The sequence below is a fragment of the Calliphora vicina genome, chromosome 4 (genome assembly GCF_958450345.1).
Source record: "Calliphora vicina chromosome 4, idCalVici1.1, whole genome shotgun sequence".
NCBI classification, from domain to species: domain Eukaryota; kingdom Metazoa; phylum Arthropoda; class Insecta; order Diptera; family Calliphoridae; genus Calliphora; species Calliphora vicina.
The window spans coordinates 107,059,526-107,076,955 of record NC_088783.1 but is presented as its reverse complement, the minus strand read 5'-3'; the positions used below and the strand labels follow the sequence as shown (position 1 = coordinate 107,076,955).

Below are 17,430 nucleotides of genomic sequence, written 5' to 3'. Positions count from 1 at the left end.
CATTAGATGTCCCTAAACATTGGAGCTCCACATTTTTAATGATACAGAAACTCTTAAGATACAAGGAACAACTATACTTGATTGTATTAAAGTGTGGGAGATCCAAATTTGCTTAATGCAGACGTTGTAAATGCAGCAATATTTTTGGATCCACGCTTTCGACGCTTTCTTCCACAAAATAAAAGGGAAGAAGCCAAAAACTCACCTAAGAATGCTGGCAAAGAAATTGTACTACTTACATCAGATTTGGATATGTCAAGGCTTATATTTACTTTATTATAAACATCGGCTATTTTGTTCTATTTCAGTCCGAAAGATATCCCCACCCCTTTAGATAGTAATTCTTCATTGGTTCGCCAGAAATTACGAAGCTTAGAAGTTGTCTCGTCGGCAGAGGATGAAACGCCATGCATGGAGCTTTTAAATACTTTGGCCGAAATTGAAACCTAGCGAGAAGAAAAAGTTAACGTCGATGCCAACCTTTTGGAATATTGGGAGGAAAAAATACATGCTGCTCCAACAACTGAAGTTAGTGTCGAGCGCGCATTATCAGCATTAAGATTATTATCATGTGGTCTTAGATGCAAACTTGTATTAAATGCATTGCGGCAATCGTGTGATCCTACCTTAAGTCCCTGTGGATATTTTCATTTCTTATATACCATGGTGCTTCCGTCATGGTCCTAAGAATTTTAGATTGGGCCCTCTGTACAAGAGAAATACTGGTGTATACTAGCCATTCCCCATAATTGAATTCCATATGTCGAAATTAGTTTTAAAACGGTCTTATACAGGATGAATTTATATTCAATTAACGTTGTTGAGTGTATTTACACATTTCTTTTGCTTTTCGTTATAATCCAATCATGGCGTTTATATTACATAGAAGAGACTCATTCAAACCAAATATTCTTTGCATATTTGAGTACTTCACAGACACAATATTGTTATACCAACCAATCCAACCAAGAAAATCTAAACAAAATTTTGTGTATAACAGTTACATATTTTCTATAGAAAATTTTATGTTTTAAATTTGAGGCTGGTGGGCAGCCCCCAAAGTTGCTCGCCTCGGACTTACAAAATATCAACAAAAATTCAGTTCTTATCCGAATGTCAAGAATAATTTAGAAATTTTTGGTTTAAGAGATATTTGTTAAATTTTCGCCAACTTTTTTGATGTGATAAACCTACTTGGGTTCGGTAATTTTTAAAAATATATACGTCCCTTCAACTTCGTGAGAAGGGTATATATAAATTTGTCATTCCGTTTGTAATTTCTACATTTTTCATTTCCAACCCTATAAAGTATATACATATATTCTGGATCCTTATAGATAGCGGAGTCGATTAAGCCATGTCCGTCTGTCTGTCTGTTGAAATCAATTTTCTGAAGACCCCAGATATCTTCGGGATCCAAATCTTCAATAATTCTATCAGACATGCTTTCGAGAAGTTTGCTATTTAAAATCAGCAAAATCCGTCCATAAATAACGGAGATATGAGCAAAAAACCGGGACAACCTCGATTTTTTACCTATTTTTTATCTATATCTGGATTACTAAGTCATTAATATAGACAATATGGATATCTAATGATAGATATTTCAAAGTCCATTGCAACGATGTAGATAAGGATATAGTAAGTTGGACCTACAATGGGTCAAAATCGGGAAAGATATTTTTTAACCCGATTTTTTTTTTTCATCAAACAATTTTTTTGTCATAAATTTTTTTTAAAAACTAGAAAAAAAATTAAAAAAAAACAAAAAAAAAGAAAAAGTACCAAAAATCAGGCACTTGTTGATTCCCACTCACTCCGGTCCATATAAGCTTTACTTCATGTTTCTAGGTTCATTGGTGAAGAAATTACAAAAAGTACCATTCAAAAAGTACCAAAAAGTCTCCCCCTAGAATTCTCACTGACTTAGGACAGTGTATGATTAATTTCATGTTTCTAAGTCCATTGTAATAGAAAATTCAAAAAGTACCATTAGAAGAATGAAAAAGTACCTATAGTTCAGTTCTCACATTTTGGTACCTAAATATAATCCCTTATTTCTAACACTAACTTCACTCAGATACATATCAGCTAACTTTAATGTCGATAAGTGAAATAATTTAAAATATTAAAAAGGTACCATTAGCAGAAAAGTACCAATTTCCCTTTTCGTCCTTGAACACCCCTCAAGTCTGAAATTTTAAATTATTTCATTTTGCAAAAGTTGTTTATGCTACAGACATGTCTCAATCGATTAAAATCTGTGTTAATGTGCCCAATAATAAATATGTTTTAAAAAAAGTACCAAGCTGTTTACCCGGATTTGGCCTAAAATACACCATGGCACTCGAGTTCCAAATAACAACCTGTTAGTTAATTTTTGTATGAATCCAGGAACCAATGTTAAAAAATTATCAAAATCGGCTTAATAATTTGCAATAAAATGTATTTTCCCGATTTTATCCCCTTTTTGGTACCTTTTTTATCCCCATTGCTTTGGTAAAATTTAATTCAAATAAATTTCTGTATCGTGGTGGGAGATCATAATGAAATATTCGTATGTCTATGTCAAATTATAGAAAAACATATTTTATGAAAAGGTACCAACAATAAACACAATTTTTATCCCTTAAGGGTTTGAATTTCCAAAAAGTACCAAACCTATATTTTTTATTTTTTGATAAGTAAAGAATACGATTTAAATTTTGTTTCTATGTTTATTGGTTTAAAAGATACATAGGGTGCCAAAAAAGTACCAAAATACAGTTTTTACTCGTTTTCTCCCCTAAAAGGTTCGAATTTCGAAAAAGTACGAAACACCTGTCAGCTTATTTTTTAAATGGAGTAACATGCAATTTTAAGTTTTTTTGTATCTTTATTAGTTTTGAAGATATAAGGTTACCGAATTTACCCTTTTTTACCCCCTAAACGTTCGAATTTCCAAAAATCCCTTCTTATCGGATCGTTTTGAATAGGGAGGAACCCACAGTTAAAATTTCGTGATTCTAGCTTCAGCCGTTTGGGCTGTGCGATGATGAATCAGTCAGTAACGTTACTCTTTTATATACATATATAGATATTGTAGCACGAGTTGAGCTTAACAACTTTGCTGAACATCACTTTGCGATAAATGAATGAAAAAGTCACACAAAAATGACAATTTCCCCTATTTATTTATGAAAAACGGGATTTGGAAAATCCCGAAAACCCCGGGATTTAAAATTAAAAAATCCCGGGCTTCGGGATTTAGAAAATCCGAAAACCCCGGGATTTTCGGGAACGGGATTCCCCGTTTAGCATCTCTAAGTGCGATGCATTTACTTTTAACGATCCCTCAGTCGCAACAGTAATCAACAGAAGTTGTTGTATGACAAATCGAATATACCCACAATTTTTTGATGGTATGTACACTGAATCAATTAAGTCTCCGTACAGACATACTCATAATATAAACTAGATATTTATGGTCACTTTTCAATACATATTTAAACCTTTTTTTAATTCATTTTATAAAAAATCTTATAAACTAGAAATCAACATAAAAAAACTACAAACATTTTCATTAAAAACATAAAAATTTACATAAATTCAATAATTGTACGAAAAGTATCACCAAAAAAGTCTCCGTACAGTTAACCGTTTTAAGGCAAGGAATCCCAATATTAATTTTAATTGAATTTAATATGTGGTAGGTCCTCCTTTCTGAGCAATTGCAGCATTTTAATGGCTGTGCATGGAATGGACCAGCTTTGTTGTTGTCAGGGAATCTATTTTATACCACTCTTCCATTATAACGGCTTTTAGCTGATCTTTTCTTGTTATATTGTGCTGCCGAACCTTTCTTTCCAAGTGATCCCATATATGCTCAATCGGGTTGAGATCAGGTGCTGAGCTGTGCGATTTAAGTGCTTAAGAACATTATAAATAAGACATTCCTTTACTAATCTAGATGTGTGATTAGGATCGTTGTCTTGTTGGAAGCAATACAAACGTCCCAAGCCTAATTTTCCAGAACTTTGTTTTAAGTTTTCTTTTAATATATTAAGGTATGCATATTATACCATAGTGTTTTCAACAAAAATAAGTTATCCCACCCCAGATGAAGCCATGTAACCCCAAACAATAACGTTACCTCCTCCATGCTTTACGGTTAGCGTCAAATGCTTCGGATTCATTTCAGTATTTGGCTTTCTCCATAACATTTCTCTTCCATCAGAACCAAAAACATTCAATTTACTTTCATCGCTAAAAATAACTCGATCCCAAAATAAAAAAATCTTTATCAATATGCTCGATAGCGTAATCCAATCTCTTTTTCATGTTCACTTTTCGAACAAGGGGCTTCTTACGGCTTACTCGACCATTGTATCCATTTAGTTTAAGAGCGTTTCTTACAGTTTGGGGGTTTACCGTTAATTCATCACTAGTTTTCAAGTTTCCCGCAATTAAACATGCGTTAATTTTTGGATTACCTTCTACAAATCGTACAATTCTTCTCTCTAAGTGGTGATCTATTTTTCTTGGATGGTCAGTTCTTTGTTTATTTGCCATTGTTCCGGTTTTTTTGAACTGTTGAATAACGTACTGAATGGAAGAGCGTGGTCTTTTTACAATATCCTTGATTTCGGTTAGATTTTTTCCTTCATTTTGCAAGTTAATAATAATTTTCTTTCTATCCATTAAAATTTGCTTATTTTTGGATTCCCTGACAACAACAAAGCTGGTCCATTCCATGCACAGCCATTAAAATTAAGCAATTGCTTAGAAAGGAGGACCTACCACATATTAAATGCAATTAAGTTTAATATTGGGATTCCTAGCCTTAAAACGGTTAACTGTACGGAGACTTTTTTGGTGATACTTTTCGTACAATTATTGAATTTATGTAAATTTTTATGTTTTTAAGGAAAACGTTTGTATTTTTTTTATGTTGATTTCTAGTTTATAAGATTTTTTATAAAATGAATTAAAAAAAGTTTTAAATATGTATTGAAAAGTGACCATAAATTGCTAGTTTATATTATGAGTATGTCTGTACGGAGACTTAATTGATTCAGTGTATATGTATAAATGACTAATTGCGAATGCTATAAATGTATTTAAAATTTACAATTCTGTTATCAATTACTGAGAATTCTAATGGATAATTTAATATACATAGAGCGGTATGTATCTCCTGTCAAAGACCTAACTCAGTTGTCAAAAACCTAAGTGGTGAGAATGTATTAGCAAAAAACAAACTATGTGAAAACAAAAACAACACTCGTATGTGTAACTGTTTTGAGTAATTTTTTTGTTTGAGTTTTTTTTCTAGTAAGTATATTTTCTCTATATTTAAAACATTCTGGAAACTAACACAAATTTATTCCCAAAGCATTAGTAAGTCAACAGCCACGATAACAATATCGCTTTTTTAAGTCAGTTATTAGATTTATTTTGTAAAATAATAACAAATAATTATTATATTTTATAATAAAAAATCTGTATAAAACAAGTTGAAGAAAAATACTTAAGTAAACAAAATATAAATTCTTGGTGAAAAAAATATTTATTTGGTGAAGAATTGAACAACAACTGTTGCATCTGTAAGTTGGTAAATATTATTTAAATCAATAATAGTGAAAAATGGTTTATTGTTAAATTTTGATTTCTGTAGTGCGATTAGAGATGCTAATCGGGACTGATTTTTACCAAATGCCGAACCCCGGTTCGGGATTTTGTAAAGAATCCCGAAATCGGGAAATCTAAAATCCCGAAAATTATAAGAAAGAAACGTACATAATTATGTCTTTACAATTGAAAGTAAATTTTTTATTTAGCAATTCATTTTTATTAGACACTAAAAAGCATAAAATACTTGCATGAGTCATTATATAAGAAGAAATAACAATAAAGTCTGTACATTAGGCCGGGTCGATTTGTATGGACGATCAAAATGTAAAAAATCGTATAGCAGAAACGCAAGCTACGCAAAATTCTATGAAATTATCCCCAAGAAACCATAGGTCTAAAATCAAATCCTATCTTGCGCATTTCGTCTTTTATCCAATAAAAAAACTATTAAAAAAAATATATATACTGAAATATCGGCCGACTTCATAAACGCAGTAATGCAAAGCAATTACTAGGCAAAGCAATTCTTTGTGACATTCATGAACGCATAAATGTTTTGTAAAGAATCATAAATAAAAGCAGTTCATGCAATAATGAACTTGCGACATTGCCAAAACAAAATCTATTGCGTTTATGAACACTATAGCGGTATTCACTGTTAAGTGCGAATGGTCTAGCATCATTGCAAATGCAAAATTTTACCGTAATCCAATAACAAAATACACACAAAAACATTTACAATTTTGCATTTGCAATGATGCAATACCATTCGCACTTAATACTGAACTCCGCTTATGTATTGCAGTGTTGCTTTGCAAAATGCGTTTATGAAGTCAGCCATCATTGGATAAAAGACGAATGCGATTTTAGACCTCTGGTTTCTTCTTAGAATTTTCCGTAGAATGCGTTTCTGCTATACGATTTTTCGTGAAAAAAATCGACATACTGGTGAAAAACCGTACTTTAGTATAAAAAGTGTTTATTTTAAATAGCTTCTTAAGAATACTATTGCATCTATGGTTTCATCTGCCATTCTGGAACGAATTTTGTTTTCGACATATGCTGCTGCCGAAAAACATCTTTCACATTGGCAAACCCGTTTGCAAATACTTATAACAAATCTGCAAGTATTTTCCTCTTGTTCCTTCAGAAATAAAATGATGTATTTCTTTTGCAAGTTGAAAATCTACATTATAATTTGGTTTCGTTATTGTTATTTGGGGTTTTTACATTTATTAATAATATCTTTTAGCCTTTTAGCAATCGAAATATTTTCATTTTGTTCGAGCTCCTCATCTGAGATAAAATCAATTTCATTTGAAGAGGATTTAAATTGAGTTTTGATAGATAACTTACAAAAAATGTTGAATAATTGATTTTCTAGAGCCCCACTCAAGGAAAACCAAAAATACCGTTTTCCTTTATTAACTACATATATTGTAGCAGGAGTTGAGCTTAACAACTTTGCTGAACATCACTTTGAGATATTCGGCCATGTAGAATGTCAAAATGAATGAAAAAGTCACACAAAAATTACAATTTTCCCTATTTATTTATGAAAAACGGGATTTGGAAAATCCCGAAAATCACGGGATTCCCCGTTTAGCATCTCTAAGTGCGATGCATTTACTTTTAACGATCCCTCAGTCGCAACAGTAATCAACAATTTCTGTTGATTATGTATGACAAATCGAATATACCCGAATGCTATAAATGTATTTAAAATTTACGATTCTGTTATCAATTACTGAGAATTCTAATGGATAATTTCAAAAACCTAAGTGGTGAGAATGTATTAGCAAAAAAAAAAAAACTACGTGAAAACAAAAACATCATTCGTATGTGTAACTGTTTTGAGTAATTTTTTTGTTTGAGTTTTTTTTCTAGTAAGTATATTTTCTCTATATTTAAAACATTCTGGAAACTAACACAAATTTATTGCCAAAGCATTAGTAAGCCAACAGCCACGATAACAATATCGCTTTTCCTGTGTTATTATCAAGTGGCATTTCCGTCAAAACAGCGAAAATCACAAAGAGGAATATAAACAAAAACATCAGAGATGGAAAAGTTGATACGATCGTACTTACTTAGTACTTGCATAGTACTCTTGCGTTTCATTTGATACTTTCAAACCATTTTTTTGTATTGTATTTTATTAAAAAAGATAAATTTACACATTTTTTTTAAACGCTTTATTTATTTATTGAATCTGCCTTTTATAGACCCGACAATAAGTATTTAAATCGTATAACTAAAAATTAAAACAATTTGCTCTTCAACAAGAGAGCCTTAATGGTTAACTGGCACTCATCTTAGCGGGGTGGTAGATCTGCTCTACGGAGCCTGGATCGGGTTTGGATCTGCACAAGTTGTCTTGCAAGCGTATTGGGATGGTTTTGCAGCTTTACAATATATTTATCACGGACTTTCTTGAACTCTTCCTTTACCAATGTCACTTCTAAAGGTAGAATCACACGATTGCCGCAATGCACCAATTATTGGTCTATTTTATATGTCAATCGTGTGATTTCACAACTTATTGGTTCATATGTCAAACCACAACAATATTGTGCTTATTGGGCCCAATCAAATGCAAAAGTTAAAAATACACCAATATTTATTGTGTTCTAGTGCGGAAATCAAAGAAGACAATTAGCGCCAATATTCATTTTTGTAAATTAAATATTCTATTTCTGAGCCACATATGTACATCTTTTAACATTTCTTTATTAATTTTTTTATGCGATAATTAAGGCCGACGCTATTTTCTTTTTCTAGTTAACAAATAATTTTTTCACAAATAGATTTTTGTAAACAAAACAAAATTTAACATCTAGCACAACAGCTGTTTCTCTGAGTTGCCGTAAACTAGAACAATCGTGTGACTGGAATGCGACAATTATTGCCACTAAATCGCTTTGCGCCAATTTACGACAATCAAATTTATATAAAATGAGGCTGACTGCAGAGAATTTGATTGGGACAATTTCTTTATTGGTCCCCAATTCAGCACAAAACAAATTGTATTAAATGCATTGCGGCAATCGTGTGATCCTACCTTAAGTCCCTGTGGATATTTTCATTTCTTATATACCATGGTGCTTCCGTCATGGTCCTAAGAATTTTAGATTGGGCCCTCTGTACAAGAGAAATACTGGTGTATACTAGCCATTCCCCATAATTGAATTCCATATGTCGAAATTAGTTTTAAAACGGTCTTATACAGGATGAATTTATATTCAATTAACGTTGTTGAGTGTATTTACACATTTCTTTTGCTTTTCGTTATAATCCAATCATGGCGTTTATATTACATAGAAGAGACTCATTCAAACCAAATATTCTTTGCATATTTGAGTACTTCACAGACACAATATTGTTATACCAACCAATCCAACCAAGAAAATCTAAACAAAATTTTGTGTATAACAGTTACATATTTTCTATAGAAAATTTTATGTTTTAAATTTGAGGCTGGTGGGCAGCCCCCAAAGTTGCTCGCCTCGGACTTACAAAATATCAACAAAAATTCAGTTCTTATCCGAATGTCAAGAATAATTTAGAAATTTTTGGTTTAAGAGATATTTGTTAAATTTTCGCCAACTTTTTTGATGTGATAAACCTACTTGGGTTCGGTAATTTTTAAAAATATATACGTCCCTTCAACTTCGTGAGAAGGGTATATATAAATTTGTCATTCCGTTTGTAATTTCTACATTTTTCATTTCCAACCCTATAAAGTATATACATATATTCTGGATCCTTATAGATAGCGGAGTCGATTAAGCCATGTCCGTCTGTCTGTCTGTTGAAATCAATTTTCTGAAGACCCCAGATATCTTCGGGATCCAAATCTTCAATAATTCTATCAGACATGCTTTCGAGAAGTTTGCTATTTAAAATCAGCAAAATCCGTCCATAAATAACGGAGATATGAGCAAAAAACCGGGACAACCTCGATTTTTTACCTATTTTTTATCTATATCTGGATTACTAAGTCATTAATATAGACAATATGGATATCTAATGATAGATATTTCAAAGTCCATTGCAACGATGTAGATAAGGATATAGTAAGTTGGACCTACAATGGGTCAAAATCGGGAAAGATATTTTTTAACCCGATTTTTTTTTTCATCAAACAATTTTTTTTGTCATAAATTTTTTTTAAAAACTAGAAAAAAAATTAAAAAAAAAGAAAAAGTACCAAAAATCAGGCACTTGTTGATTCCCACTCACTCCGGTCCATATAAGCTTTACTTCATGTTTCTAGGTTCATTGGTGAAGAAATTACAAAAAGTACCATTCAAAAAGTACCAAAAAGTCTCCCCCTAGAATTCTCACTGACTTAGGACCGTGTATGATTAATTTCATGTTTCTAAGTCCATTGTAATAGAAAATTCAAAAAGTACCATTAGAAGAATGAAAAAGTACCTATAGTTCAGTTCTCACATTTTGGTACCTAAATATAATCCCTTATTTCTAACACTAACTTCACTCAGATACATATCAGCTAACTTTAATGTCGATAAGTGAAATAATTTAAAATATTAAAAAGGTACCATTAGCAGAAAAGTACCAATTTCCCTTTTCGTCCTTGAACACCCCTCAAGTCTGAAATTTTAAATTATTTCATTTTGCAAAAGTTGTTTATGCTACAGACATGTCTCAATCGATTAAAATCTGTGTTAATGTGCCCAATAATAAATATGTTTTAAAAAAAGTACCAAGCTGTTTACCCGGATTTGGCCTAAAATACACCATGGCACTCGAGTTCCAAATAACAACCTGTTAGTTAATTTTTGTATGAATCCAGGAACCAATGTTAAAAAAATTATCAAAATCGGCTTAATAATTTGCAATAAAATGTATTTTCCCGATTTTATCCCCTTTTTGGTACCTTTTTTATCCCCATTGCTTTGGTAAAATTTAATTCAAATAAATTTCTGTATCGTGGTGGGAGATCTAATGAAATATTCGTATGTCTATGTCAAATTATAGAAAAACATATTTTATGAAAAGGTACCAAAAATAAACACAATTTTTATCCCTTAAGGGTTTGAATTTCCAAAAAGTACCAAACCTATATTTTTTATTTTTTGATAAGTAAAGAATACGATTTAAATTTTGTTTCTATGTTTATTGGTTTAAAAGATACATAGGGTGCCAAAAAAGTACCAAAATACAGTTTTTACTCGTTTTCTCCCCTAAAAGGTTCGAATTTCGAAAAAGTACGAAACACCTGTCAGCTTATTTTTTAAATGGAGTAACATGCAATTTTAAGTTTTTTTGTATCTTTATTAGTTTTGAAGATATAAGGTTACCGAATTTACCCTTTTTTACCCCCTAAACGTTCGAATTTCCAAAAATCCCTTCTTATCGGATCGTTTTGAATAGGGAGGAACCCACAGTTAAAATTTCGTGATTCTAGCTTCAGCCGTTTGGGCTGTGCGATGATGAATCAGTCAGTCAGTCAGTAACGTTACTCTTTTATATACATATATAGATATTGTAGCACGAGTTGAGCTTAACAACTTTGCTGAACATCACTTTGCGATAAATGAATGAAAAAGTCACACAAAAACGGGATTTGGAAAATCCCGAAAACCCCGGGATTTAAAATTAAAAAATCCCGGGCTTCGGGATTTAGAAAATCCGAAAACCCCGGGATTTTCGGGAACGGGATTCCCCGTTTAGCATCTCTAAGTGCGATGCATTTACTTTTAACGATCCCTCAGTCGCAACAGTAATCAACAGAAGTTGTTGTATGACAAATCGAATATACCCACAATTTTTTGATGGTATGTATGTATATGTATAAATGACTAATTGCGAATGCTATAAATGTATTTAAAATTTACAATTCTGTTATCAATTACTGAGAATTCTAATGGATAATTTAATATACATAGAGCGGAAACTCTCCTGTCAAAGACCTAACTCAGTTGTCAAAAACCTAAGTGGTGAGGATGTATTAGCAAAAAACAAACTATGTGAAAACAAAAACAACACTCGTATGTGTAACTGTTTTGAGTAATTTTTTTGTTTGAGTTTTTTTTCTAGTAAGTATATTTTCTCTATATTTAAAACATTCTGGAAACTAACACAAATTTATTGCCAAAGCATTAGTAAGCCAACAGCCACGATAACAATATCGCTTTTCCTGTGTTATTATCAAGTGGCATTTCCGTCAAAACAGCGAAAATCACAAAGAGGAATATAAACAAAAACATCAGAGATGGAAAAGTTGATACGATCGTACTTACTTAGTACTTGCATAGTACTCTTGCGTTTCATTTGATACTTTCAAACCATTTTTTTGTATTGTATTTTATTAAAAAAGATAAATTTACACATTTTTTTTAAACGCTTTATTTATTTATTGAATCTGCCTTTTATAGACCCGACAATAAGTATTTAAATCGTATAACTAAAAATTAAAACAATTTGCTCTTCAACAAGAGAGCCTTAATGGTTAACTGGCACTCATCTTAGCGGGGTGGTAGATCTGCTCTACGGAGCCTGGATCGGGTTTGGATCTGCACAAGTTGTCTTGCAAGCGTATTGGGATGGTTTTGCAGCTTTACAATATATTTATCACGGACTTTCTTGAACTCTTCCTTTACCAATGTCACTTCTAAAGGTAGAATCACACGATTGCCGCAATGCACCAATTATTGGTCTATTTTATATGTCAATCGTGTGATTTCACAACTTATTGGTTCATATGTCAAACCACAACAATATTGTGCTTATTGGGCCCAATCAAATGCAAAAGTTAAAAATACACCAATATTTATTGTGTTCTAGTGCGGAAATCAAAGAAGACAATTAGCGCCAATATTCATTTTTGTAAATTAAATATTCTATTTCTGAGCCACATATGTACATCTTTTAACATTTCTTTATTCATTTTTTTATGCGATAATTAAGGCCGACGCTATTTTCTTTTTCTAGTTAACAAATAATTTTTTCACAAATAGATTTTTGTAAACAAAACAAAATTTAACATCTAGCACAACAGCTGTTTCTCTGAGTTGCCGTAAACTAGAACAATCGTGTGACTGGAATGCGACAATTATTGCCACTAAATCGCTTTGCGCCAATTTACGACAATCAAATTTATATAAAATGAGGCTGACTGCAGAGAATTTGATTGGGACAATTTCTTTATTGGTCCCCAATTCAGCACAAAACAAATTGTATTAAATGCATTGCGGCAATCGTGTGATCCTACCTTAAGTCCCTGTGGATATTTTCATTTCTTATATACCATGGTGCTTCCGTCATGGTCCTAAGAATTTTAGATTGGGCCCTCTGTACAAGAGAAATACTGGTGTATACTAGCCATTCCCCATAATTGAATTCCATATGTCGAAATTAGTTTTAAAACGGTCTTATACAGGATGAATTTATATTCAATTAACGTTGTTGAGTGTATTTACACATTTCTTTTGCTTTTCGTTATAATCCAATCATGGCGTTTATATTACATAGAAGAGACTCATTCAAACCAAATATTCTTTGCATATTTGAGTACTTCACAGACACAATATTGTTATACCAACCAATCCAACCAAGAAAATCTAAACAAAATTTTGTGTATAACAGTTACATATTTTCTATAGAAAATTTTATGTTTTAAATTTGAGGCTGGTGGGCAGCCCCCAAAGTTGCTCGCCTCGGACTTACAAAATATCAACAAAAATTCAGTTCTTATCCGAATGTCAAGAATAATTTAGAAATTTTTGGTTTAAGAGATATTTGTTAAATTTTCGCCAACTTTTTTGATGTGATAAACCTACTTGGGTTCGGTAATTTTTAAAAATATATACGTCCCTTCAACTTCGTGAGAAGGGTATATATAAATTTGTCATTCCGTTTGTAATTTCTACATTTTTCATTTCCAACCCTATAAAGTATATACATATATTCTGGATCCTTATAGATAGCGGAGTCGATTAAGCCATGTCCGTCTGTCTGTCTGTTGAAATCAATTTTCTGAAGACCCCAGATATCTTCGGGATCCAAATCTTCAATAATTCTATCAGACATGCTTTCGAGAAGTTTGCTATTTAAAATCAGCAAAATCCGTCCATAAATAACGGAGATATGAGCAAAAAACCGGGACAACCTCGATTTTTTACCTATTTTTTATCTATATCTGGATTACTAAGTCATTAATATAGACAATATGGATATCTAATGATAGATATTTCAAAGTCCATTGCAACGATGTAGATAAGGATATAGTAAGTTGGACCTACAATGGGTCAAAATCGGGAAAGATATTTTTTAACCCGATTTTTTTTTTTCATCAAACAATTTTTTTTGTCATAAATTTTTTTTAAAAACTACAAAAAAATTTAAAAAAACAAAAAAAAATTTTTTTTTAAATTTGTAAAAAAAAAATTTTTTAAAAAATTAAAAAAACAATTTCAAAAAAAAAATTTAAAAAAAATTTTTAAAACAAAAAAAAAAAAAAAAAAATTTTGTTTAAATAAAAAAATTTATTTTAAAGTATAATTTGGTGAAGGGTATATAAGATTCGGCACAGCCGAATAAAGCTCTCTTACTTGTTTTTTCATAAAAGAGACCGCTCTGCGTTATATACCTCGTGATATCTGGTGAATTTAAATAATATTTCTTTTGTAATCTGCGTTTTGTAAAATTTTTTCGATAAATCTGAAATTTTTAATAAAAATTTCACGATTTTTGATTGGGCCGGTACCTTTAAATGAGTCAATTTTTATTTTACACTTATGTATGTTAAAACTTCTTTCAGAAACATATACAAAATATATACGAGCAGGGAAATTACAGTATTGTAATTCAAAATGGTTTCGAGGAGTAATATATTAATGCTCCCTCCCATCTCACGTACAAGACTGGATGATAATATTTCAATATTAAAATACTTATCAAATCTATATGTATTTATATGTAATACTTCTTTGTTTCTTTTAGTTTCACACAATGGCCGAAAATGAAGAATGTAAAATTTGTATCGTCTCGAAAGCGGATAATACTCCAATGCTTAACATCATAACAATCGATGAATATGAAAATTTAACTGGAATCACACTGGGACCACAGAAAGTTAAAAAAATATATGTATGCAAAAAATGTGCACGCGATATTAAAGAAGCAAGGAAAATTCATAATAAAATTATAACAAGTTTAGAGGAAAGAAAGGTAACGAATGAAAATTAATAATTTACTACAAGCAATGTAATTTTCCACATATGTATCTATCTTTTTAGACTCGTGCCCAGGCTGAATGTGGTAATATTTGTGCCCTTAACAGTGAGCCTATAACTGACATTTCTCGACACAAACCGACAGAGCTAATTGCCAATTTGATAAGACGTGAATTGGAATCTGACGAGCAGGGCAAAGAATTTGTTTGCCAAAATTGTTTTGTTAAAATTGATAATGCCAACAAAACTTGTAAGAAAATAATTGAAAGTTTAAAGGACTTTCAATACACTCCACAAAAATCAGCTAATGAAACGAAAAACAATGATTTACCATCAACAACTGGTACTACACCAAAAACTTCCAAGCCAAAAAAAGCCACAAATGTATCGGTCAATAATAAATCATCTCCAACAACTGCTACACGGATGACGATGATAGTTTGTACTATCACTATCATGACGATAGTAGTTTGGAAATGGTTCAAAAAGTAAAGAAATTGAATATTAAAAAATAAGTTTCAATATTCATAATAACTTTTTAAATTTGTTTTATAAACCTTTGATAAATTAAAAAATCGATTATGAATAAGGCCTATAATAAGTATGTATGTATATAAAATAAAATTAAAAAAAAAAAAACTACTTACCAACATTAACACGACGTCTGGTTATGCCTTAACTAATAGTTATAGATACTGTCGTTTAAAATTATTTTTGTATGAAAACTGTCAGTATAACTATTAGTTGAAACATAACCAGACTTCGTGTTACTGGGGGTTAGTTGCATTTTGTTTTTGGTTTGAAATATATTGTTATTCAAATTTAGTTCCATATACATTTTGTTATGAGGCCTAATAGGGGGGGTTGGTCAGATGGCATGTATTCCATACATATGGAATTCCATGTGTATGTAAAAATTCACGTTATACATACGATTCATAATTTTCACGTTCAAACGTACATATGTAATTGCATGTGACATAACCTCCATTAGTTTATATGTTTGTTTTTTAAATTTTATAATTTTTTTTTTTAAATTTTATAAATTTTTTTTTTTTTTTGGTGAAAAAATTCGGATTGAAAAATATTTTGTCCGATTTTGACCCATTGTAGATCCAACTTACTATGGTCTTATATACGTCGCTTGAAATATCTATCATTAGATATCCATATTGTTTATATTAATGACTTAGTAATCCAGATATAGTCCTGGTTTTTTCCTCATATCTCAGCCATTTGTGGACCGATTTTGCTGATTTTAAATAGCAAAATTCTCGAAAGCATGTCTGACAGAATTATTGAATATTTGGATCCCGAAGATATCTGGGGTCTTCAGAAAATTGATTTCAACAGACAGACAGACGGCCATGGCTTAATCGACTCCGCTATCTATAAGGATCCAGAATATATATACTTCATAGGGTCGGAAATGAAAAATGTAGAAATTACAAACGGAATGACAAACTTATATATACCCTTCTCACGAAGGTGAAGGGTATAAAAACTTTGGTGAAAAAAAAAAATTCGGGTTAAAATATATTTTTCCGATTTGCACAGGTCTTTGAAATATCTATCATTATATATCCATATTGTCTATATTAATGATTTAGTAATCCAGATATGGGTCGAAAATAGGTAAAAAATCGAGGTTGTCCCGGTTTTTTCCTTATATCTCAGCCATTTGTGCACCGATTTTCTCGATTTTAACCGAGCCGGAAGAATTTCGGAGATATTGATGTATCATTCGTGTATGTAAGTTATTTGGGGGCTTCAGAAAGTTGATTTCAACACACAGACGGACATGGCTATATCGACTCCTCTATCTATAACGATTCAGAATATATACAGTGAATCCAAAAAGTTTAGGCACACTATAATTTTCAAGAATGATCTGCCAATAACTTTTTTTCTTCTTCATTTTAAGAAATAATTTTGATGTCGAATAATATCTGGATTATTTTACTGACCATTCAGTACAACAACACTTTAAAATTTTATTATTTCTAAGATACAATGCATTAAAAACTAAAAGAACAACGTTAACCCACATACAAAAAGTTTAAGCACATACGTTTTATTTTACTAATTTAACGCTAATTTTTCCACCTTGTTTTGGATTTCTAAAAATGTGAATTGCATATTAGCCAAGTTTCAAATGTCAACATTTATTTATCGATATTAAATTCTGCCGAAAACAGCAAAATGAGCAACCGTTCTGAAATTTCCTTAGACGTGCGTAAAATTATTATTCATCTTCACGCGGAAGGAAAATCCTATCGCCAAATTGGTGCCATTGTACAGAGGCCTTATACCAGCGTAAGAAATATTATAAAGCACTATCAAAAAACTAAACATTTAGAGCGCGAAAGCAGATGTGGTCGCCCAAAAAAATTTACATCACGTCAGGAACGGCTTATTGTGGCAGAAGTGGCTAAAAACCCAAAGATTTCGGCTGTGAAATTGTGCGAACAGATGAAACAAAGTTTTAAGGAAAACTTCAGTCCACAAACAGTTCGAAATACGTTGTACAAAGCTGGTTATCACGGTAGAGTTCCTCGTCGTAAGCCATTTCTTTCTGACAAAAACAAAAAAAAGAGGCTAGAATTCGCAAAAC

General features: G+C 31.4%; 1 protein-coding gene across 2 annotated transcripts; it reads left to right on the top strand.

Moving 5' to 3' along the window:
- The first annotated feature begins 5,368 nt into the window (after positions 1–5,368).
- LOC135958268 (uncharacterized) lies at positions 5,369–15,621 on the top strand. 2 transcript variants are annotated; one of them, XM_065509164.1, is made up of 3 exons: positions 5,369–5,593; positions 14,584–14,811; positions 14,880–15,621. In XM_065509164.1, the coding sequence occupies exons 2-3, from the start codon at positions 14,593–14,595 to the stop codon at positions 15,306–15,308; spliced, it is 648 nt and encodes a 215-aa protein (XP_065365236.1). In that variant the 5' UTR covers positions 5,369–5,593; positions 14,584–14,592; the 3' UTR covers positions 15,309–15,621. The 2 variants fall into 2 exon arrangements, with proteins under 2 accessions (XP_065365236.1, XP_065365235.1); XM_065509163.1 differs by having other exon boundaries at positions 5,370–5,585.
- Positions 15,622–17,430: the final 1,809 nt, after the last annotated feature.

What these genes read in the sequence shown, in the direction of transcription:
- LOC135958268 (XM_065509164.1), top strand. Translation starts at nt 14,593, where the DNA reads ATGGCCGAAAATGAAGAATGTAAAATTTGTATCGTCTCGAAAGCGGAT. An exon ending in CAAGTTTAGAGGAAAGAAAG is followed by an intron (nt 14,812 to 14,879) that starts GTAACGAATGAA and finishes CTATCTTTTTAG; the next exon opens with ACTCGTGCCCAGGCTGAATG.